This window comes from Lineus longissimus, chromosome 16 (genome assembly GCF_910592395.1).
Source record: "Lineus longissimus chromosome 16, tnLinLong1.2, whole genome shotgun sequence".
Taxonomy (NCBI): Eukaryota; Metazoa; Nemertea; class Pilidiophora; order Heteronemertea; family Lineidae; genus Lineus; species Lineus longissimus.
In genome coordinates, this window is record NC_088323.1 from 15,463,598 (window position 1) to 15,488,335 (window position 24,738).

A 24,738-nucleotide genomic window follows, 5' to 3' on the forward strand; every position below is an offset into this window, starting at 1 on the left:
TAACGTAGCCGTGGAAAACGACACTGTTCGGGCGTCCATGCGCCGTCAATACGTTCGAGATTGTTTCCGCGCGTTCCTTTCCCTTGTAATCATCCATTGCTTTGCCAACTTCCAGGGTCATGGAATAGGAACCGAAAACGGGTACGTCACCCATTTGCTCCCCTGTGATGACGTACGTGCCGTACCCGATGTACGGATGGAAAGGTCCGTCTTCGTCGGAGATCAGCGCAGCCGCAACTTCCTCGACCATCTTCTCTTTCCCGCATGGAAAGTCCAGCAGCGTTGACGCGATATTGTCAAACTCTGGCCCTGGCTGCGGTGACATGATAGCAGTAGGGGAGACCGAGAACTTGTCCGCGTATGTGATTTGGTTGACCAGGGGGACTGAACGCCCAGCGCCATCACAATCAACTACAGCCACGCCTTCAACCGCCGACAAATAGAGCGCAATCGCCATGTTTACCGCGCCCAACTCTCCCGTGAGAATATACGAGAACTTGTCGAAGTTCTTGTATCTGTTGTAATGAAGCGCATCACTGGATCTTATCCGGCACTGCTTCTCGAGATATTTGAACGTGTTACTCGCAGCGTTGCATGGACACGGATTTGCCTCGTCTTCTGGGTCATAAGGGATGCTTGGCGCGAGGAAGGTGACCCTCTGCACCTTCTTCACCAGCTCAAAAGTTGACATCTCCATTTGCCGGTGCGTGAGCCTGGGAGCATGGAACTCGCGTGATTCCATTCGCTGAGTCAACGCGTGGGCAAAAGCATTCATTAATGGCTGACCCGTTGGGCTGTTTGGTGCCGGCCGGTCGCCGATAAGACTCCCTCTCCGTGACGAGCTGAGAGACGAACACCTTGACCGGTAGGTGCCCTCCCGAACTTTAGATGGTGTCCCCACCAGCGCGATCATGGTCATCCATGCGTCCTTCTTGACTTTTTCTGGCGCTTGGATCATTGCTGTGTCATCGTCGTTCATTTCTTCCAGAATGTGCCTGTAAATGAAATGCACGCAAATGATGTACGACCTGACGTACTGGCAAACGTAATGAAACCTAAACGACTCTATTGTGAGATAAACTCCGGACGCAGTGGACCGGCCTCGTTCCTCACCCTAACAAAGGAGACCAAATCAGATTGACGAGATGGGCTGGCCAGGACCAGAGACTGCTCCAGAGCCGAGTCTGAGAGCCGTAGAGCCGTATATGGGAAACACAGTGCGATGCCAGGAATTGGTGATCGGAGTCTAAAATAATATGAAGATTGGTTTGTTTCGCGGACACTGTTTCAGTGAAAGAACTTAAGTTGACCTCTGAACTTAGGGTATGCTTTTGTTCGCGAGCCTCGACTTCAGATGCGATCACAACAATGAAAGGTTGCACTCCAGAATCAGTGGACCGGCCTCGTCCCTCAACGACCTACGAATGGACTGTCATGGGAGTGTAAGTGAGGTCTTAAGGGACAACTTGGGCATGAGACATGTTGGTTTTTCATACAAAATGAATTCCAGCAGGACCGCGACTTCTCTAAATAAAGAGGACAATTGAAAATAATTGAACTGCAATAAACAGGATATAACCATAGGCCAGCCTGATATTCACAACTGCCTCGCAACTCGTGCAATCGTGAAAAGTTTCGACGCACTGTAAAATACAAGATACCCCTATTGGCCACTTAATGTAACTTAATCTTGCCTACTTAGCTGCTTTTTAAAGAGTCCTTTTAACTAATGGTGACTGGCACATCTGGAAACCGCATCCCCGATTAGAAAGTTTGATAAAAGCAGGGAAGGGAACACCCGGATAAAAGTTACCTACCTCGCGAAATGCAGTGGACCGCCCCCTCCGCATGCCAATACCACGGCACCTTGGATGACTAGGTCGCACTGGTCCCTGGACAACTCCACATTCTTGCCCTTCTTGGCGCAGGGCGTCTTCGCATTCTTCTCAGGGTGGATGTTCTGCGTGGGGCGGAAGCGCACTCGCTGGGAAAATGTCTCCTTTGTGAGCTGGTCGCATTTAAATTCAGATGGCTGGTCCAGGAATGACTGGGTTTTGGAGTCCCGCACACGACGGTCAATGTCCATCCCCATAACCTGTTCGAGTACGTTCTGGCAAAACATCACAAGAGACCTCCAGGGGTTGTTGACGATAGACCTCGGGATCAGTGACTGAGACTAGTCAAGTTCTTCATCATTTATACCATCGCCACGGTGGCGCCCATCGACGGCGGCTGCCATATCAAAATAAAAAAACATTACGCAATGCCTCCAGCGGGCATCCTGCTATATATAACGTGTGGTTTTCAATGAACACTGCCTCGCGATATTTTGTAATGACGAACGAGAAAGAAACCCAGATTTTATAACAAAAACTGGAAATCACGACCAGCCGGAAGTGGCCCCTGCCTTGTAGACTCCCGGGGCGGTCCAATGCCCCATGAGGATGAGTGACGAGGCCGGAGTGTACAGACCCACTACTCAATCCTGGGATTCGAGCGCTGTATATCACCACCTTATTTATACTTTCACGAAGCATAAGGTATGATGAGTCTTGGGGGGGGGGGCAGGGGAAATATCTTTACAATTACACAAGAGCAAAAGTCACAATATTCTTATTAGAATGACCAAAGGTATGCTATAATCAGAATGACTAAAGGTTTCCGAATACTTTCTGATAAAAACAATGACCACTCCCAATTCCCTGACACCATAATTGTTCCGAAATTTATGATTGCTCCCCATTCCATTTCACCGCAATATTGTTCCGCGATTTCGAAACAGCCCACAATGGTACGTCGGTCATACAACCTCAAACGCGGAAGTCCAATGTCAGATGTCCAAACTTTTGTTCCAAAATCGATTTGAGTGACTGCTGATCTCTCATGTGAGTTATCTGAGACAAAGTTCAGTATCTAGTTGTTGAAAGGCATTGCTGGATTGGGAACCGGTGATTAGGTAGGTACGTTTAGGGGAGATATTTCTAAGCTTTAGGCAGTAAGCTCTCTCATCAGGGCCATATTTACTTAGACTGAGAGGGGAGGGACCTGACTGTGGCCTGTGGGCGGGGCCTGCCCTCCCCTCAAGCACTCAAAACATTTGCTTTTCATGCATATTTTGGACGAAAATAGTTTTCCCAAACAGTCTTTTCCAAATAGGTGGTACGGCACCGGCGTATCTGACAACGCCTGGCAAAGGGCCTATTTGAGTTTGGGTTGTGTTGTGATCTTAATGTATCTCCACAGTGCCACTACAGTGACAAGCTGGGAGTGGGCCAAAGGGACGAGGTGGGGTCTCTCCCAAAAGAAAAGATTTGTGTTAAAATCAGGGCTATCCGGCTTTCCTTGAGGCTAACCATGCAATGTTGTGTTTTAGTGAATAAATTCAGCAGAAAGTTGCAATACCATGGTTTTTTGCAACTTTTCTGAAGACCCTGCGCATGCCAGCTGCTTTGATATGAATACTCATCCCTTGCCAGCTTTTTCCGGGACACCGATGTGCATACCCAGCCCTTTCTAAGCCCCCCCCCCCCCGGCACAGCCACATGCTGGTAGTGGGACCACACTCCACGCTCACCAACACAACGGTACTGCCCCTCACCCTGTCGACGAATGAGAAGACAGGGACCCCAGTATAGTCGTCAAAATTAACCCTTTCTCTGCCACAGCTATAAATCCACCCTCTCCGTGATCTGTGCTCATGGTCAGGTGTTGACCAATAGTTTTGTCTCCCCAGTTTTTGACATTACGAGACATTGTCATGGCATAGTGCATATCAGGCAATCCCAATTTATATAATCGTAAAGATAGTGCAAAAATACCTCCATCTAGATTTTTTGGTGAAAAGCACGAAGAAAATTCAGTAGAACCTCTCTATTAGTGACACTGGGTTTGGCAAGTACTGTTCTTGATAGAGAGGTGTCCTGATGAGAGAGGTCAAACTAAATGGAAACAACCACTTTGGGACAAAACCTAGTGTCCTTAACAGAGAGGTTGTCCCCAGTAGAGAGGTGTCCGCTAAGGTAGGTTCCACTGCATGTCTAGTTTATCCTTGGGTCCATCCTGAAGCAAATTCATAAAATTTGATTGACTCCTTTATTCATTATCTATTTTGCAGCAATGGCAAAAATTACACTCAACGTTCTTCTCCTTCTGCTCTCTCCATTGACTGTCATCTGTGGAGGACCGCTGCGATCGATGTTCCTCGATGTGACGCCCCCTATGGTGAAGAATGGAATCGACCCGGGCAAACCCTTGTTTCTGACACCTCTGCTTGAAAGCGGACAAATTGAAAAGGGTAAGAGATTGGTTTGTGGCCAATCCATGGCTCCAATCTACAATTTTCAAGTCCGTACCAGCCCATCTTGCTAGAAATCAGACCCCAGTTGCTCAGTCGGCAGTGGAGACAAAAAACACCGAAGATAGCTCAACTAAAAGCCATCTCCTTCCGTAAATCTAGTTCACATTAGTATTTGGACCTTTTAACCAATGGAGCAGTCTGGTCCCACCCCGACTGTTGGGTGCAGATTGTGCTATCCAGCTCGTCAGTCGTGCCCCATTCAGCCGGGGCATGCCATCAAGCTTGGATGGAGAGCCCATCCAGCCAGGCAGAGGGTGTCCCTTCAACTGGGCAGGGCTGACCAACAGCTCATCAAATTGACCTACCAATATTATTGTTTTCGCACCTTCAGCCCCAGCTCTCAAGGCGGATGTGTCTCCTGGCCATCTTGGTTAATTTTTGGTCCTTATGTTTCCAGCCCGACAGCTGAGTTTGGTGGGCCCCTTGAAAGGAACCAATGTGAAAAGCTATGCAGGATATCTCACCGTCAACAAGCCGTACAACAGTAACCTGTTCTTCTGGTTCTTCCCAGCAAAGGTGAGATAAGTTCCCTTCTATTTCATTCTGGGCCAAATCAATCCTGTGTTACCCACATGGCCATGAGCCTCCCCAGCTGGACCCAGGCCCTATCTTGTGTTACCCACTGGGCCATAAGCCTCCCAGCTGGACCCAGGCCCTATCTTGTGTTACCCACTGGGCCATGAGCCTCGCCAGCTGGACCCAGGCCCTGTCTTGTGTTACCCACTGGGCCATGAGCCTCCCAGCTGGACCCAGGCCCTATCTTGTGTTACCCACTGGGCCATGAGCCTCCCAGCTGGACCCAGGCCCTATCTTGTGTTACCCACTGGGCCATGAGCCTCCCAGCTGGACCCAGGCCCTATCTTGTGTTACCCACTGGGCCATGAGCCTCCCAGCTGGACCCAGGCCCTATCTTGTGTTACCCACTGGGCCATGAGCCTCCCAGCTGGACCCAGGCCCTATCTTGTGTTACCCACTGGGCCATGAGCCTCCCAGCTGGACCCAGGCCCTATCTTGTGTTACCCACTGGGCCATGAGCCTCCCAGCTGGACCCAGGCCCTGTCTTGTGTTACCCACTGGGCCATGAGCCTCCCAGCTGGACCCAGGCCCTGTCTTGTGTTACCAACTGGGCCATGAGCCTCCCCAGCTCAACCCAGGCCCTATCTTGTGTTACCCACTGGGCCATGAGCCTCCCAGCTGGACCCAGGCCCTATCTTGTGTTACCCACTGGGCAATGAGCCTCTCAGCTGGACCCAGGCCCTATCTTGTGTTACCCACTGGGCAATGAGCCTCTCAGCTGGACCCAGGCCCTATCTTGTGTTACCCACTGGGCAATGAGCCTCCCAGCTGGACCCAGGCCCTATCTTGTGTTACCCACTGGGCAATGAGCCTCTCAGCTGGACCCAGGCCCTATCTTGTGTTACCCACTGGGCAATGAGCCTCCCAGCTGGACCCAGGCCCTGTCTTGTGTTACCCACTGGGCCATGAGCCTCCCAGCTGGACCCAGGCCCTATCTTGTGTTACCCACTGGGCCATGAGCCTCCCAGCTGGACCCAGGCCCTGTCTTGTGTTACCCACTGGGCAATGAGCCTCTCAGCTGGACCCAGACCCTATCTTGTGTTACCCACTGGGCCATGAGCCTCCCAGCTGGACCCAGGCCCTATCTTGTGTTACCCACTGGGCAATGAGCCTCTCAGCTGGACCCAGGCCCTATCTTGTGTTACCCACTGGGCCATGAGCCTCTCAGCTGGACCCGGTCCCAATCTTGTGTTACCCACTGGGCAATGAGCCTCTCAGCTGGACCCAGGCCCTATCTTGTGTTACCCACTGGGCCATGAGCTTCCCAGCTGGACCCGGTCCCAATCTTGTGTTACCCACTGGGCAATGAGCCTCCCAGCTCAGTACCTGCAATTGAGATCGCTCATTGTAAGAGACCCTGCATTGGCTGATACAATCGCGATCATAAGTCACCAGGTTTGCAGGGCCAAGACTGCAGCTTTCAAGTGGTGAAGACACCAGGGCAGTTTCGCCTTTGTTTGAAGAATGCACTTTCCCTTTTCTCAGCCCCATTTACCTTAAACCCTGAAATAGGCCTTTCTTCTTTTTAGGTCAATCCAACAAAAGCTCCAGTGGTTATGTGGCTCCAGGGAGGCCCCGGGGGTTCTTCAATGTTCGGCCTCTTCGTCGAGCATGGGCCTTTTGGAGTGAATGCAAAAGCACAATGTGAGTATAACATTTACCAAGAATTGATAAAGACTTGATCTTTGTCTTTAGCAATTCTTGCTTTTACTCATAGTGGTATGACAATCGTTTTTGACACAGTTTTTTTTCTCCCCGACCGTGAAATAGATATAGATGGAAAAATGTTTTCCCGACGACCAATTTCAACCAATTTTGATTTTTTTGGTCCCCTTGTATGATCTGAGACTAAAATTGATAAAAAATAAGCATATTTTTATTTTATTTCCCCGGCCCCACATAGATTTTGAGTCTGAGTAATTTGATTTTGAGTAATTTCCGCTCCACCCACAGGTTTTGCATCTGAAGTTTCGTAATCCAACTTATTAAAGAAGTGTGGCCTGAGTTTGGTAGAAAATATCTGTCCTTCATGAATGTTTTTGTGTTCTAGTGGTGCCGAGAAATACAACGTGGCAGACGAACTACTCTATGTTATATGTGGATAACCCGGTAAGTTCACTTAAACCACTCTATTAAGGACACCCTCAGGACTGACAAGTGCTGTCCTTGATAGAGAGGTGTCCTGATTAGAGAGGTTGAATTTAATGGAAATAACCTACTTGGGACTAAAACTAGTGTCCTGAATAGAGAGGTTGTATTTAATAGAGAGGTGTCTGCCAAGGGGGGTCCAACTGTAGTTGTATATACTCTACTTACACATTTGTAAGGTCAACGGTGAATACTTACCTCAAATTTTTTTTCTTCAGATTTTACAAATACATGTAACTGCCATTTGTGAGAAAGTCTACACTATGAGGTAGAATGGGGTAATTGTAGCCCCGGTTTAATTGTAGCCCCTGCCAATGATATTGATTGATATCCCCATGCATCAAACAATGCAGGGGCTACAATTACCCCATTCTACCTTATATGCTAAGGCATTGCCGTTGTGTCAACAGATAAACAATGCTATGAATTCCAAGTTTCAGCAAATTTGTATGCATAATCACTGTACTGCGGCATTTTGTATAACCGTGCTTGTATTTTCCTTGACCACCAGTAATTATGAACGGCATTCCTTTTTTTTTTTTTTTTTTTTTATTTATTTATTTCGTACGAAGTACAATAGACAGTGAGTTAATAGGGTGCATGTACATGTATATTTGTGCAATTACAGGCGTTATAATAAGAACATAGTTATTACATACAGTTTAATCAAGTCTCATCTGTACACACTACATTTAGCATCTGCTCAATCTCTGTTTTACTTAGAATAGAATAATCCCGGCGGTCGCGCATTCTCAATAGGTCCCTAATTACTGGTCCGTTAGGCTCCGTTTCCTCAAATGTCTCCTTCTTTACTGGTAGGTTGTCTATAGTACACTGGAACAAGTCGCATATTTTCAGCAGTCCATTATGAAACTGTCTTGATTTGTTCTAGGTTGGCACTGGATTCAGCTTTACCGAGAATGAGGCCGGGTATGCAACAGATGAAGAAGACGTTGGAAATGATATGTACAGGTGAGTAGTTTTGTCTGAGGCATTTGCGTATGGGCCGTGAAAACCGCAAAAAATCTGTACATGTTTTTGTAAGCGGTCGTCGCTCGCGCAAACTTGTCTTGCATGTTTTTGTGAAAGAGGACGTCGAAGAACGCGGTCGTATAAAAAAACAGACGTTGGGTGGCGCTCGCGCAAACTTCACTCACATGTTTTTGTGAAAGAGGACGGCGAAGAACGCCCATATTTGCAATGACGGCCGCAAACTCTTCTATTTTTGGGATTGTAGAAAAACAGAGTGAAAAGTGGGTCAAGGTGATTCCAGATTTGCTAAACACCTCGAATAGAAATGTCCTATTTATGTTTAGTTTGTTTGACGGTTGTCATGACGATCGCGGTTATTCTGGTTGCAAAACGCGGCGTTGGATCCACAGAGTGTTAATAGCATGTCGATGTCAGAAAACTTGTTTGCTTGAAAACGAATTTCTGGTAAGTCCAGGGGATTCCAGCAAAAGCATTCCATAATTGATGACAATTTCCATGATTTTGGAGAAGTTTTTTGTACATACCGTTATTTTTTGTGGCAAAGTTTGATGTTTTTCATAACATGTCTGATGGATCAGTACATTTAGGGTTTATGATAAATGACCTTATTTTTAGTCTGTTTGATAGTTACTGTCACTATTGAATTATACTGGTTGAAAGACACAGCGCACCAAAGTCAACTTGGACCCCCACCGGGTATGAAAACCTATTGACTTGAAATGTACATATGCTTGGATAATGCCAGCGTCCCCCCCACACTCTCTATATATCTAAAAACAAAATAGGGGTGGAGCTAGCTTTTTGGTCGGGGGGGGGGGGCAAAAGGCTCTCTGGGCGGGGTTTTCGGCCCAAAACATGTTTTTTGCGACATCTGGTTGGAGGTAATTTTTTGCCCCCTAGCTTCCTTTGCCCTTGCTAACTATCATGCTGCATCTGACATTTCCCATGCTACAAAGGTGATATACCATTAGCATGTTTGCGCTAACAAGGTTTTAGCACCTCACAGCTCGTCTGCTGAAACAAAGGCGTGATACCGTATTGGCAGCGATACTCGCAGTTTGGGAGAAAAAAGTCGCGAGGAAAGAAATCCTGAAGTTTTTTCCTGGAATACTCTCACGTTTGTTCATGCCATTCGTAATTACTGGTGGTCCAGGAAAATAGAAATGCAGTTAATACACAATGTCGTAGTGGAGTTATTATGCATACAAATTTGCTGAAACTTGGTATTCGTAGTATTTGTATATCAGTCTACACAATGGCAATGTTGAAATGTATATTCAAAGCACATTATCACAGTTAAAAATTTCAAATTCAATTACAAATTTCAAATTCAATTACAAATTTCAAATTCAAGCTGTACAATAACTTACATGTATTATCATTCATCTTTGCAGCGCCCTGGTCCAGTTTTTCCAAATCTACTACGAGTACAGCCAACTTGACTTTTACGTCACCGGCGAGGTAATATTCAGACCATCTGGGCCTTGTTGTTCAAACCCTGGGTAGTTTAGCCACAGCTAATGCAAGTATCAATTCGTGTCTTGTACCCCCCCTCCTCAAGGGTACGACACCTTATCACCCTATAACGACATCTTAAGGCTCAAGCATCACCCTTTTTTCACCAATGCTACTTTTTCTTTCGTCAAGACATCACCATCAACAATATATCAGTTATCACCGTCATATAAAGTAACCGGACTAATTTTACTGGGTAAGGCTGTATGTTCGACAAGACATCGACACATTAGCATCCTTATTCTTTCCAGCTTCACCAAATTTTCACTGAAGGAAATATAAACACTACTCAAGCATCGGCAAAGATTAGTGGTGATAGCTCAACTACCCTTGAGGAGGGGGGGTACAAGAAATGAATTGATACTTGCATAAGTTTTAGTAGCCACCATTAGACTTGGCATCACCCTTGAGGTTCCGCTAAAACCTGGCGGAAGGTAGCAGCGTTTAAACCAAATGGAGCTAACTGGCAACACTCAATGATGATGATTTCCGTCAAACCACCTTTCGGAGATCGCAAAGCTTTAAACAACTGGACCCAGGCCGCTCAATTACCCAAAATATGCATTGTTCAGTTGTGAGTGTGTGATTGTTGGTGCCTCAAAATTCAATTTTATTTTGGTTTTTGACCCTCCTGGAGTGTTGACTTTGTGTTGAAATTGTCAAATCGATTAAAATGACATTACACATAGATTTAGTCTCATGATTATGTTGAAGAAAAACTGATTATTGGCGTGAAGAGTGATTTTTGGTGGAATGTGAAGAATTTGCCAGTGAGGTGATTTCACGGTTTGGAGGACAGTAGTAGTTGAATTGAATTGAAATTGAAATTTACATCAGTAAACCGCAGAATCCCAAAAATTGTTCTGATGCGGTGTCTTAAATCATCTGCCAAGTAGATGGGTTTTTAGCCTGAAAATGGCAACAGACGCAGCCTTTTGAATATCATGACTGAGTTTGTTTCAAAGTCTGGCCGCCTGCAGAAGGAAGCTCCTGCCACCCAACGTCTCCAGGCGACACATGGGGATCCTCAGGAGACAGTTGTCTTCAGACCTCAGGGATCACCCGGGGTCAACGGATGGGAGGAGCTCAGATATGTAAGTCAGGCTTTATACAAGAGAAGCATAGCTCTCTCACGTCTAGAGTGGTCATTCTTGAGAATATCTTTCGTTACAGTCGTATGCTGGGAAGTATGTGCCAGCCATCGCGTATAAAATCCACTCTGTCCAAGCAAATGGAAGTGCCAAATCCATGATCAACCTGCGTGGGATCGCAATTGGGGATGGGCTCTGTGATCCTGAAATGGTAAGTCATATTGAAATTGGGGACGGGCTCTGTGATCCCGAAATGGTAAGTCATATCGTAATTGAGGATGGGCTCTGTGATCCCGAAATGGTAAGTCATATCGTAATTGGTGACGGGCTCTGTGATCCCGAAATGGTAAGTCATATCGTAATTGGGGATGGGCTCTGTGATCCCGAAATGGTAAGTCATATCGTAATTGGGGATGGGCTTTGTGATCCAGAAATGGTAAGTCATGTTGTAATTGGGGACGCATTCCAAGAACAGAGGTCTACTCTGGATGTAAACACTGGGCTGACAGCCAACCAACTGAGCTACACTGCTCTCGAATTTTCATTGAATTATTTTGTATTTCAGATGTTCCCGGCGTTTTCTGGGTTCGTTTACAATGCGGGCCTCATGGATGAGAACCAGAGTGCATACGCCAAGACGCAGACAGATCAGATCGTGGAGCAGATTCAACAAAAACAGTGGATCAATGCTTTCAAGGTTGGTGAAATACTCTAATTCCAAACATATTTGCCATTTCCCTGGGACAAACTGGCAGCACATTTTTCTCTATATTGTGCGCAGATGAGAAGCCTCGTAGCCTAGTGGTTAACACTGCTGGTTACCACGCAAGAGGGCCTGGGTTCGATCCTTGAGAGAACCCAGAGCCTATTGGTTAACACTGCTGGCTACCACGCAATAGGGCACGGGTTCGATCCCAGGGAGAACCCAGAGCCTAGTGGTTAACACTGCTGGTTACCACGCAAGAGGGCCTGGGTTCGATCCCGGGGAGAACCCAGAGCCTAGTGGTTAACACTGCTGGTTACCACGCAAGAGGGCCTGGGTTCGATCCCGGGGAGAACCCAGAGCCTAGTGGTTAACACTGCTGGTTACCACGCAAGAGGGCCTGGGTTCGATCCCGGGGAGAACCCAGAGCCTACTGGTTAACACTGCTGGCTACCACGCAAAAGGGCCCGGGTTCGATCCCGGGGAGAACCCAGAGCCTATTGGTTAACACTGCTGGCTACCACGCAATAGGGCCCGGGTTCGATCCCAGGGAGAACCCAGAGCCTAGTGGTTAACACTGCTGGCTACCACGCAAGAGGGCCTGGGTTCGACCCCAGGGAGAACCCAGAGCCTAGTGGTCAACACTGCTGGCTACCACGCAATAGGGCCCCGGATCGATTCCGGGAAAAACCCAGAGCCTAGTGGTTAACACTGCTGGCAACCACGCAATAGGGCCTGGGTTCGATCCCGGGGAGAACCCAGGATTGTCTTTCTGGATGAACCGGCGTGGCTTTCAAGGAACTAAAACTCCTGGCTCTTTACAAAAAATATAACGTATGAAATACTTGAGGGTCTGTCGGATGAGACTAAAAGCTGTGGTCCCTTGTACCTGAGTGTCTATGCCAGGGGAAGTAAAAGATCCCACATAGGTGGACAGTAGCCTTTAGTGGACTCCATACCTCTGGCAAAAATCCAATAGGGTTACGACGCCGGTTAGATGATGATAGTGATAAATCATGAATAACCTTATTACCAGATGAAAACAACAATATTACGATTAGCCACACGGCTTTTGCAACTTTATAGAATAATTCTTCCTTCCCAAGAAGAGACTATCTCTGCAAACTGGAATACCTGTCAGATTCTCAGCAATCTGGGGAATTGATTCTCCTGGGTCTATATAGTCCCCCTTTAACAACATTCTTATATGGTTTTTAGACAATTGATAATCTTTTTGATATTATATTCTTTTTTAAACATTTGTTAATCCTCCTTTAACGACATTCTCATATTGTTTGACAGACGTTTGATAATTTGCTGAACGGTGACCTAGCTCCGTATCCCTCTTTCTATACGAACGTGACGGGGTCAACCGATTACTACAACTACATGCGGACAAAGGTTGGTATCTCAAACACACTTCAAGCATGCATAATCCATGTTTGAGGCCTAGCATTTTCATCACGTATTACCAGCAAATTTCGGCGAGATAGACATGACTGTTCTTGCTGAACACTTTGTAGAGAAAAGACCTCAGGCTATTCCAGAGGCGGATCCAGGGGGCCCGACCTGGCCCTGGCCCTGGCCCGACCTGGCCCCGGCCCCTCTTCTGTCAACTTTTAAAAAATCACGTTTTTCTTGTGAGAAAAGTGCTATAAAATGCTGCTCATGTCTTTGTGCTGCACCCTAAACTCTGCGGCCCCCTCTCTCTTTCTGCCCCTGATGTCCAGCCAGGTGCAAGATTTAGCACACTTTGGACTCGCAAAAGGAAAGATATGGAAGTGCTTGTAAACTAAACTTTCAAAGATTTTTCCTAATTGGGCAGTTGCCAAGATATTGATGAAAAATACCACATAGGAGATCTAACAGGTAAAACTGGGCACTTAAGATACAGTAGAACCCCTCTATTAAGGACACCCTCGTGACGGACAAATGCTGTCCTTAATAGAGAGGTGTTCTGATTACAGAGGTCAAATTGAATAGAAACAACCAATTGGGGACCAGAAATTGTGTCCATAATAGAAAGGTTGTCCTTAGTAGAGGGGTGTCCGCTAAGGGAGGGTCCACTGTACATCGAAAAAATGCAAGTGCGCATGCTAAGAGCAGCTTGACAACATTCCTTATGATTGTTTCGTGAAACTCATGTACAGTGGAACCCCCATTAGCGGACACCTCTCTATTAAGGACAACCTCTCCATTAAGAACACTAGTTCTGGGCCAAAATTGGTTGTTTCCATTCAATTTCACCTCTCTAATCAGGACACCTCTCTATCAAGGACAGCTGCACTGGTCTGTCCCAAGGGTGTCCTTAATAGAGAGGTGTCCGCTAACAGAGGTTCCACTGTAGTTAGCAGAGCTTGAAACATCCTTGCCAAGAAAACAAGTCATCTTGTGTTATAATGAGTGTAGGCATAATATTCTGAACCGATTGAAATTCTGAGTTTTCAGTCACCCGCAGATTTCAACTTTTTCTACAAATTCCTTGCACTGCCCGAAGTTCGCCTGGCAATCCACGTTGGAAATCTCACGTTTAATGCAGGAACAGAGGTAGAAAAACACCTCTTGACGGATGTGATGCAGTCGATAAAACCCTGGTTGGCGGTGCTTATGAACTACTATAAGGTGAGTGAGGGGTGTGTGATCTTATATTGCTGAGGCAGAGTCATTGGGACATAATTGGTTTGAATAGAATAGACAGTGATATGCATTAAACACTTTCATTGCCAGACATGTACTTTTTAATAAGTTTTTACCACGTTTAGTTCATATTTTCCCCCCAGGTGTCTACACCATTCATGTTATGTATTTTGATAGCGAATGATTTGGCCTCTAGCCCAGTGTGTTGAGTGTTTTTTTTGCAGATGGTGGAAATATCAGGTGGATCTTTGAGTGGAAAGTTGTGATTTTTGGGCAAAAATTCAATATTTCAATAATTCTTCAATCAGTCTCAGTTATCTTGAATTAGATGGGAAAAAGAGGAGTCATTGCTCATTAGCTCACCTCTTAGCAGAGGTGAGCTTATCCCATACCGTGGCGTCCGTCGTCCGTCGTCGTCGTCGTCGTCGTCGTCGTCGTCGTCGTCGTCGTCGTCCGTCGTCGTCCGTCGTCCGTTAGCAGGGCACGTTTCGTAACTGTTAGAGCTATTGAGTTGAAACTTGGTACACATGTACCCTTATGTAATGACACCTTGGAGACCAAGTTTCGGTCCGATTCGTTTCATGGTTTGGCCACCAGGGGGCCAAACGTTAAAAGTGAAAATATGCAATATCTCCCTTAATAGTAGTCGGGAAATTTTGAAAAAAATATGGTAGGTACTTCTAGCAAAGGTGCATCATATATCCTCCAGGTTTTTGATTTGACCTCCTTTTCAAGGTCACAGAGGTCAAATGGTGTAAATTGGCCATTAGGATGTAACGATGGCACGTTTCTAAACTGCAATGACTATTGATACCAAATTTGGTACACATTTACCCCTTAGTCAGGTGATCTCAGGGACCGAAGTTTGGTCCAATATGATTCACCACTTGACCACCAGGTGGCAAAATCCAAAAACCTTAAAAATGTGATTATTCCTTAACTTCTTGCCCGATTGCCACCAATTTGATATCATGGGTACATCTAACCACCATACAGTATATGTCACACAGGTTTTTAATTTGACCTTCTTGTCAAGTTCACAGAGGTCAAATGGCGTAAATTCGCCGTCAGGCCGTAACTATGGCACGTTTCTTAACTGCAATGACTATTGATCACAAATTAAGTACACATGTACCCCTTGGTCAGGTGATCTCAGGTACCGAAGTTTGGTGCGATCTGATTTGCCGTTTGGCCTCCAGGGAGGGGGCCAAATCCTAAATTCTTCAAAATGCCATTATTTCTAGTAATGACTTGCCCGATTGGCACCAATTTTATATCATAGGTACATCTAATTCTAACAACCATTCAATGTGTCACCCGGGTCTTCTTTGATTTGACCTGCTTTTCAAGGTCACATAGGTCGAATGTACTGTAAATTGGCCATTTTGGGGAAATTGTAATTGCTTGGACCTACATCAAACCTAACACTACATGACACAATACCATGCTCTTTATCCATCTTTCCTCCACATGAGGTGAGCACAATGGCCCTGGCCATTTCATTTTCCTATAGGCCTAACCTTAAAGATTGAATCTTCAAAATTATGAAGAAAAATCGATATGAAGCGCTTTGAGAATATTTTACAGTGTTAACCTTGATTGACTCAAGCTTCCATTTGGTCTACTTTTGCAATGATAACTCCCCATGTAACCACGTTCCTAGGATGACCAGGCTGTGCATTGTATATAGGAAAATGCACCTAGGAACGGTTTCACTCGTTGGGTTGCATTATTTTCTTTGCGCAAAGTCAAGTAAGCCCTACAGAAAGGCTTCATTATAGACGGGGGGGGGGAATCAATATAAAGCACTTTGAGAATGTTGTATTTCGTTAACCATTTCACTGCGGGTGACGTGAATGGCACGTCAAACCCATCTAAAATACAAATTGACCAGCACGTGGTCGCACCCTCTCTAAACACGCCATACGCACTCGGGGATAATTAGTTTCTTCCTTACAGTATAGATGGCGACACTTTTGAATAGTTTAGCTGCGAAAGGGTTGAACTTCATTGTTCGGTGAGAACTAACATTACATCTCATAGTCAATTAGAATTTTGTGCGTCTAATTTTTCTCTCTTTGTCCTCAGGTGATGATTTATAATGGACAACTCGATGTCATCATTCCGGTTCCATCGACAGAGAGCTTCCTTATGACTGTCCCGTGGCAACACCTAGATGAATATAAGCGAGCAGAGCGCCATATTTGGAAGGTTCACCCCGATGATGGGGAAGTGGCAGGTTATGTGCGACGGGTACACGATTTCTACCAGGTGAGTAGAGTGCCACGCACACCAGCGGTTTAAATTGCAGCTCCCTGCAATTATTATCACTGCTGCATGCAACAAAGGATCTCTTGTCTGCAGGTAAAATCAATGTGCTTGATATTGACTCACAGATCGCGACTGCAAAGAGGCAATTATCATCTCATGCGATTTGTGTCCTTAAAAGAGAGGTTGTCCTTAATAGAGAGGCGTCTGCCAAGGGAGGTTCCACTGTTTACATTATGAAGGTTAATGCGATAAACGATATTGGTGAACGGAATAGCATATGACTCAAATTCGGAACTTCGAGATTCGAACATTGTAAGGTTGTAAGTTTGATTTTAAGTCGTACCTCCACCTATCAAATCCCCGTGTCTTTTGCGCTAACACCTATGAATTGCCGTGTCTAAATAGACCCGTGTGTCAAATCCCCGTGTCTATTAGCCCCATCGAGCTCGATGGGGCTAATCGGGGGCTAATTTAGACCCGTGTTCAACACAGGTTTTTTGATAGGTGGAATCTGAATAGCCCCGGCAATTGCAAGTTCTAAGACCCGGCGACAGATGGCGCGGTGTAGTTGCCTCGGTATTGCGCAAGCGAAATTCCCCTCCAACGGGAAAGAAACACAGGAGAGCTCCCTACCTACAGCGCACCTGTCGCCGGGGCTATTAACCATTATCTAACACCACTGATAGGTGTAAGTGCGCCCCGGGTTTTTTTACACACGGCGAAGACACGGGTCTTGAAAAAACACGGGGTTTTATGATAGGTGGAACTACGACTTATGTCTTCAAAGGGTCAAGAACTTCTTGTTATTTCAAAAACCTCTTGTTTTTACCAGGTGATTGTACGCTCTGCCGGACACATTCTCCCCCATGACCAACCGGAGGTTGGCCACGATCTCATCAACCGCTTCATCAGCGGGAGACCGTTCTTCTAAACCGCAGCGTCAAGGCAGAAACCCTGAAAGTACAAGACAAATTCCGCACAAACGTAACAAATGACGAGACTCGTATTCACGATTAATTTCAAGGGTTAAAATCTCTATCAGCGTAAACGACATGACATCTTTTCATAAAAGTTGCAGACGCACCAACGCTGTCCTCTGGCGTTTAAAGCTGACACTAACTGAAACTGTCGCTGTATCTCGTCGACTCTGTTGGGAGCATGACCACTGTGTGTTGCGTTTTTCAGAGAGATATGGTCAAAGGTACAAAGTGATGTAAATATTGTGATCACAAATCGTTATGTTACACAGCCCTGGGCAGCCGGTGTCATAGTTGACCGGCTTTAGTTGACACCGTGAAATATGAATAATCTAGTGTTGTGCACTATCTTTTGTCCACTATCTTTTGGTTAATGTGATCTGGTCACATTCCTCAGTTTAACTGAGAACCTTTGGCTAAAACCATATGAAAACACTATACAAGTGTGTCATCAGCATACCCTGCTATACCACAATAAAAACAATCCAATTGCCCATTTCTTGGTTGTATAGCATGAACAAGTGCACATTTTCATGCTGACGGGATATAGCTGATTGAAAAAATACCCTCTTTGCATCAAAATAGCCCTCTGTAGCAAAAGAATGTGATAATTGGACCCTCGTAGTTATTGGGAATATAGCCCTGGTCTTTCGAACCCTGTCCATACTCAACCGACGCACAATGGAGAAAGTTCCCACGAGACTTCTGAACAAGTTCCCACGTTCTTTGCCAGATGGGAACATTAGAGAGTAGGGTGTCGACAAAAGCATTGGGGAGGGGGGGGTCAGAGCTGAAAAACGCTCCCTTGAACCTTCACCTGGTTGTTTGAGTAATAACTGGTTAAACTGATGGGCCAAATAGACTTTCCCCAGAAAGGCCAAGGTAGAGCTCTCTGGAATGTTCGTGATGTGTATTTGGATCTTTTCCCGAATATACCCATTACCCCCAGTGCAGGAATCGAAAGTGAGGCATTCTCCGCAGACAACGTTGGGTGTATATCGAGTGAGAGTGTCCAGAGATCAGTCGGGGATTCCACCGGAGGATAAAATGGGTAAAATGACGTACCCAAAATAAATCCTAGGGTAAAGATAAGTACCGAAAAAATCAGTTCGAATTTTTTTTTGTGAATTTAGTGTTGAATATACATGTTACAAGACTACAGAATGAATGCAGCTGTGATTAGAGAGACTGATTCAAGTCAGTGAGTCACATGAAGCCATCCAGATATCAAGTACATGTACCCGACTCAAAGCCAGTCACAACCCCTTGGTCTCTGGCATCTGGTGACAGGCTTCGCCAGTCACTTTTAGTCCGTACCCAAAATATTTTTTCTGGTGGAAACCCTGTCAGTGTATAACATTTTTAGACAAAATAGTCTGAACTCCATTCAATCACTGTGTTGTGGACATCACTCCACACTGTTGCTAAAACTTTCATTTAAAAAACACACTTCAGTATGCAGCCAAAGACGAATGGAATATCCAATCTGAGATAAATTAAAAGCAATGTGTAGGTGTTATTTTTGTATGAATGTGTTGTGATAATGTCAATATGTGATCTATTGAAATATTCCAAGAACATATTTTTGCATGAATATTTGTAATAAACTACTGATCATTAAAACATGTCTTGTGTGGTATTTTTACTCGAGTAGCTCATGAACCTCTGGGATGTATGTGATACAGCTCATGTAACTGGGGCAGTAGCTGGTCTCTTCTGTGCTGGTAGAGCTTATATCTCACCGGGGTCTTGAAGACGGGCCCAGGTACCCTATTTGGTTGGGAGGGGATATCACCTCAACCCTACCCAAGTGTACCTGGGACAGCTGAAGCCGCTGAATAAACTCCACCATCGAGGCTGGGACAGTTTTTCCTATCTCATTTTCACTCCTGTGACCCCTTGTCAATCTGGACCTTACACCTCCGGTCCCAAGTCACTCCAACCTCACCCGTGGTACCCTCAAGTCAAACTAGCCCTCACAGCTGAGGTCCCAAAATGCACTCTAAGGAAACCTCATATCAAGATTTATACGTTTTTCCTATCTCAACCTCACACCTGGGATCCCTCAGGCAAACTGGACCTCACAGCTCAGGTATCCGAGTGAACTCCAAAATCGCTAAGTCAAACTAGACCTCACAGCTGAGGTCCCAAAATGCACTCCAAGGAAACCTCATACCAAGATTTAAATGTTTTTCCTATCTCAACCTCACACCTGGGATCCCTCAGGCAAACTGGACCTCAAACTAGACTCGGCAAATACATGTTGGTCCACGGTATATTTATACATACAAAACGTCTGCTCAGTCTTAACCCTTTCTTCTGGCGATACAGACATGACATTACAGACACATAAACGAAAAAAAATCCGTTTTCATAAATGAGTGGTAATGTGTGTTCTTCCTGTACGGGAGTTCACCCTTGTACATCTGTTGATGTTTTTTATAAAATACTTGGAAGTCACGATAACGATGTTTTGATTCATGTTCTTAACTTTGTGAATACATGTAATATGTTTAATTTGAGAAAGATGGGACCCTATCTTAGTAGTTTTCATTAAATATTTTGTAATTTATTTCACTCCTGTGTTTGTACCCAATATGCAGTCCTTATCTTGCCGCATACGTGTCACTCTGTGATATGTTTGATTTTTAATCAAATTTGAATTTGAATTTGAATTTGGGTTTTGTAATACATTGTGTATCATTGCTATTCTCTGGTATCGTATCTTGGGACAGAAAAATGGCCTTTACTGGTCTATACCGAGTGTAGGCAAGGGGTATTTATACACTGGTATCTAGAGGGGGAAGCACTTCATGTCATATCCTGTATTAATTGTCAGTGATCGCCTGAAACTAGGCCAGGCAAACTTCAACCTGATTTAATCTGATGGGTCACATGCACAATATCATGTATTTACAAATCGAGTGCTTTTACTTCCTATCAACTGCGTGTACCAGTTTAAGCCGACTTCTATCGACTGTGTGCATTGGTTTAAGCCAACAAAATGCCCCTACACATAGGTCTTTACATCATTCAGACAACTCATGGCTGGCTTAAACCATGCACACAGTATAGAGCTCTCGGCAGTCCCGTACTCTGGCCGAACTCTATTAACTGTGTACACTGGTTTGAGCCAACAAAGGGCCCTACATATAGGTATATATGTTAAAGACAGCTCATGGCTGGCTTAAACTCATGCACACAGTATAGAGCTCTCGGCAGTCCCGTACTCTGGCCGAACTCTATTAACTGTGTACACTGGTTTGAGCCAACAAAGGGCCCTACACATAGGTATATATGGTAAAGACAGCTCATGGCTGGCTTAAACTCATGCACACAGTATAGAGCTCTCTGCAATCCTGCCAAATCATGATATCGCCTAAGCAGGGGGAAGAGGGGGGGGGGGGGGGGGGAGGATACAGGATGTGCATAGATAGCTGCAAATATAGTACAACAGATATTATGCATTAAAGAAATCAGTTCAAAACTGATGGTTTCTACAGATAAACTTTAAGACACTAACTGTACAATGTTCAAATATGATTTTTGAAGATAGAATTTCTGTCTTTTCAATAATCACAGTTTAAAGGGGGAGTATAGGCAGGAGATAGGGGATAAAACTTTCCGTCTCTGTGTGACTTTTTTACCCATCTAGGGTCCAGGTTGTGTTCGATTAAACAACATCACTATATTGCTGATACAAGCGAAAATAGTTTTGATGTACTGTGAGATCAGAGCGTCACCTATCAGCAATTTTGCGTAACTTTATCTGTCCTTCCTGCCTCCTGCCCGTATTCTTCCTTTAAGGACACCTTTGGGACTGAGTAATGCTGTCCCCTTAAAGAGAGGTGTCCTGATTACAGAGGTGTCTACTATTGAGGAAGATTCCACTGTACACGAATGGTATGTCAACATTTCAAAATCAAAAGCCAACAAGCACTCTCATTGTCGATTTCAAATTTAGGACCAAAAATCAGTGATCTTATAAGAGAGATGTCCTTGTAACAGAGGCGGCCGCTATTGAGGAAGATTCTAATGTACACTCATGGTCAAAAGTAAATGGACACCAGTTTTTCTTGAATTTCTCAAAAACTAGGCTAAGCAGACACATTCACCTAACACCGATTGTAGCAAATGATCTTGGCTATTGAATAATGCTAAAATTTTAAAAATCTGTTTAGTTTTGCCTTTGATAGGAGAAATTTGGTAAATGTCTCTTTTTCACTTCTTCTTTATTAGCAGGAATTCCCCAATAAAAATTACATCCTCATGTTCGACTCATGAAGGCCTTTCATAATATATCCAGTTTTTGAAATAATTCAAACTAGAAATGTGGTTTTTGGCCACTTTTACGGTAATGATTTTTACCCCACTGGAGACACCTTTGACATAGTCCCATTAAACCATTGTCAACTCCAAATGAAGTGAAGTGGTTGTGAATGAATGCCAATTGTCTTGTATTGTGATATGTCTGTTTCACAATGACTCGGCACAGGCCCAACGATTATTGTCAGGTCTATTACCAATTGCGTTACATGGTTGTCATTTTAATTAACTGGTCATGTCAGATTACTAATCTGGGAATCCCAACACAATTATTCAAGTGACATGAAGTGGCCTAGATGTTGATTGTTATTTGTTATGAAGAGTCTACAGGGTGTCCCGGAAACATTGTCTGTCCTTTACTTCACACTTTATCAGTATAGCTTGCCCTGCACGTAACCATTTTAATTGACTGTATGGAACGAGTAGCCTACTACGCTAATTTATGCTAAAGGAATGGCGACAGTTATTTTGGGGACAGTGATTAAGAGGGCCTGACAAGCCACGTCTGTTTTCAACTTTTACTATATATAGAGGACTAATGGCAAACTGTTCACTGAAAATGAAATTGAAAGATCTTATTTCATACCAAATGATTTATTACCTGCAAATATATAATTTCATACACCCTCCCCTCAACAATACTACACAGCCTAATACCTTGTCCACCCTCCCCTTGCTTCAACAACAGCTGCCATCCTCTCTGGCATAGAGTTAATTAAAGTAGCCCAATAGTTCACATTCCTCCGCAGGTTGTTCCATCCCTCTTCTACTCGCACCCACAGTTCGTCCTGGTTGTTGATGCCAATATGATTAATCTCATGCAGAACTTGAGCCCAAGCGTTTTCGATTGGGCTCATGTCGCATCCCTTGGGCGGCCAATCAATAACGACTAGTTGCTGTTCTTCTAGGAAGCCTCGGATCACACGAGCCGTGTGGACTGGAGACCTGAAATTTTAAAATATGAACACATTTATATTAGGATTTTTGCTGGCGCTATGTGGGTGTTTAGAAAAGTTAATTATCCGTCCCGGTTTATTATTTTGGCGACCATCTGATGCATGCAATTTGTATGCACGGCTCAGTATTAAAGTGGGGAATTTGCTAGGTTTTTCAATCATTTTGGCTACTATCAGTTTCTCTTCCTCTTTACCGCCCAACCAGAAAATGTGACTCGTGTCTTTTACAATAATAACACAAGCATCATGTTTTAAGAAGTTAAGAAGGCTTACCTGTCATGCTGGAAAGGGAATCCATCTGGAAAATGCTGCCGGAACTCCGGGATACACCGTTCCAATATCTGTCTGTATTGATGTTGGTTGAAACGTCCATCTATTCGGTGGATTGTCCCGTTCCCAGAGTTGTCCATCCACGCCCACGTTGGCACACTAAATCTACCACTCTTCTTCACTTCTTGGATGTTGTTTCTCAGGAACCGTTCATTAACACGTCTTCGTATCCACACTTGGCCAAACTCACCAACATCAAATGTGACCTGCTGCCATTGGTCAACTGTCCAGTCACGATGGGCCTGGAAAGACAAAATATAAAGCGGTAAATATTACGGTTCAAAGCAGGGTGAAGGAGGGGGTTGCAAATGACCATTTAGTTTCAAATCAGTTCATATGGCCATCGATTATTTCAAATTGGTCTTTTTTGATTGGTTGTATCAAATTACGGAGTGCCAGGCCGAATCATCAAAAATAGGCCTACATTGCAGGGGTCCCTTAAAGGCAATACTATACATTTTTTGTCTATAGTAATAATTTATTTATAAGTATGGCAATAAATACCTCTGCAAATGCCAAGCGTTGATTCCTGTGGCCTTCATTCAGCATGTCCTTCTTGGCTGAAATTCTCCCATTCAGACCAACGTCCACCAGCCGCCGTTAAATGGTGCAGGTGCTGGCCTCCATACCCATCTCTGCTCTTAGCTGTTTTGGTAACAAGAAAGGGTTCTCTGTTGATCTCCTGCCTATGTGTCTATTTATCCTGTCGTTGGTGGCATGCGGTCACCCCGGTCTATCCCTTCTCCTGGTGTCCCCTTCCTCTCTGTATCTCCTGATTATGTTTGATACCGTCGACTTACTACAACCAATAGCGGCTGCAATCGCACGGAGAGAGAGACCGTCTTCTCTCAGCTGAATGATATCGGCTCTTCTGTTTGGAGCAAGCTCCACAGCTTCTTGTGTTCGTGGCATTTTGCTTTCTGACATTTCATCATGAAGACTCCCCCTTTATAAGCCTACATCCATTTATATTTCATTGTTATTTTTAAAAAGCCTATGAAGATGCACTATGCATTTGTTATTTTTCAAATAGGCCTAAAATGGACTAGATAATGATGGTGCATAATGGCCACAAAGAGTGGAATATACCCACGAACCCAGAAAGGGCAATGAAATTGATCTACCACCACAAGGTTACGCCTCACAAATAAGCCTACAATGGGCCATGCAAGAAACTACCAGTTGATCAATTCATTCCAATATAAATTCAAATTTAAAATGAACACAAAAAGGTAAATGACCACAAGTCACTTCTTAAAAGCATTCAAATTGATCAACAACCCACCACAATAATAATTGAATAGGCCTGTCAATATTCAAATTTAGATAATAATGTCCACCTTTTGTAAAAGGTCTGTTGACCACCCTGCCATGAAAAACACAATGCCCACTCATTCACTCAAAAGGTCTGTTCAAGAGATAAGGAGGGACCATGTCGTAAGTAGTATAGCAGGTACCTGGCGATTTAATTGACCTAGTTAGCATTGCCCTAGTTTCAAGTGACCTTGACCTCCCATGACCTTGACCTTGGAGGAAAGGAATGATTTGAGAATGACCTTGACCGAGAAAGATGGCTTTAATTGACCTAGTTAGCCTTGCCCTAGTTTTAAGTGACCTTGACCTCCCATGGCCTTGACCTTTAATTGACCTAGTTAGCCTTGCCCTAGTTTCAAGTGATCTTGACCTCCCATGGCCTTGACCTTGGAGGATAGGAATGCTTTGAGAATGACCTTGACCGAGAAAGATGAGTGTTTGCCCACTCTTGTCCTTGAAACGGTGAAGGTTATTTTCAAACCATCTGTCACATTTGAAATGAGGGTGCATTGGTCAATTAACCCAGCAAATGACCCGAGGCAAG

The 24,738-nt window shown here is 44.7% G+C and overlaps 1 protein-coding gene across 2 annotated transcripts; it reads left to right on the forward strand.

Moving 5' to 3' along the window:
• Positions 1-2,816: 2,816 nt before the first annotated feature.
• Positions 2,817-18,885, forward strand: LOC135500580 (probable serine carboxypeptidase CPVL). 2 transcript variants are annotated; one of them, XM_064792122.1, is made up of 13 exons: positions 2,817-2,956; positions 4,115-4,294; positions 4,755-4,873; positions 6,463-6,577; positions 6,984-7,042; positions 7,974-8,053; positions 9,469-9,535; positions 10,763-10,891; positions 11,246-11,377; positions 12,686-12,784; positions 13,832-14,005; positions 16,109-16,291; positions 17,124-18,885. In XM_064792122.1, the coding sequence occupies exons 2-13, from the start codon at positions 4,117-4,119 to the stop codon at positions 17,220-17,222; spliced, it is 1,434 nt and encodes a 477-aa protein (XP_064648192.1). In that variant the 5' UTR covers positions 2,817-2,956; positions 4,115-4,116; the 3' UTR covers positions 17,223-18,885. The 2 variants fall into 2 exon arrangements, with proteins under 2 accessions (XP_064648192.1, XP_064648193.1); XM_064792123.1 differs by having other exon boundaries at positions 2,824-2,960.
• The last annotated feature ends 5,853 nt before the right edge of the window (positions 18,886-24,738 follow it).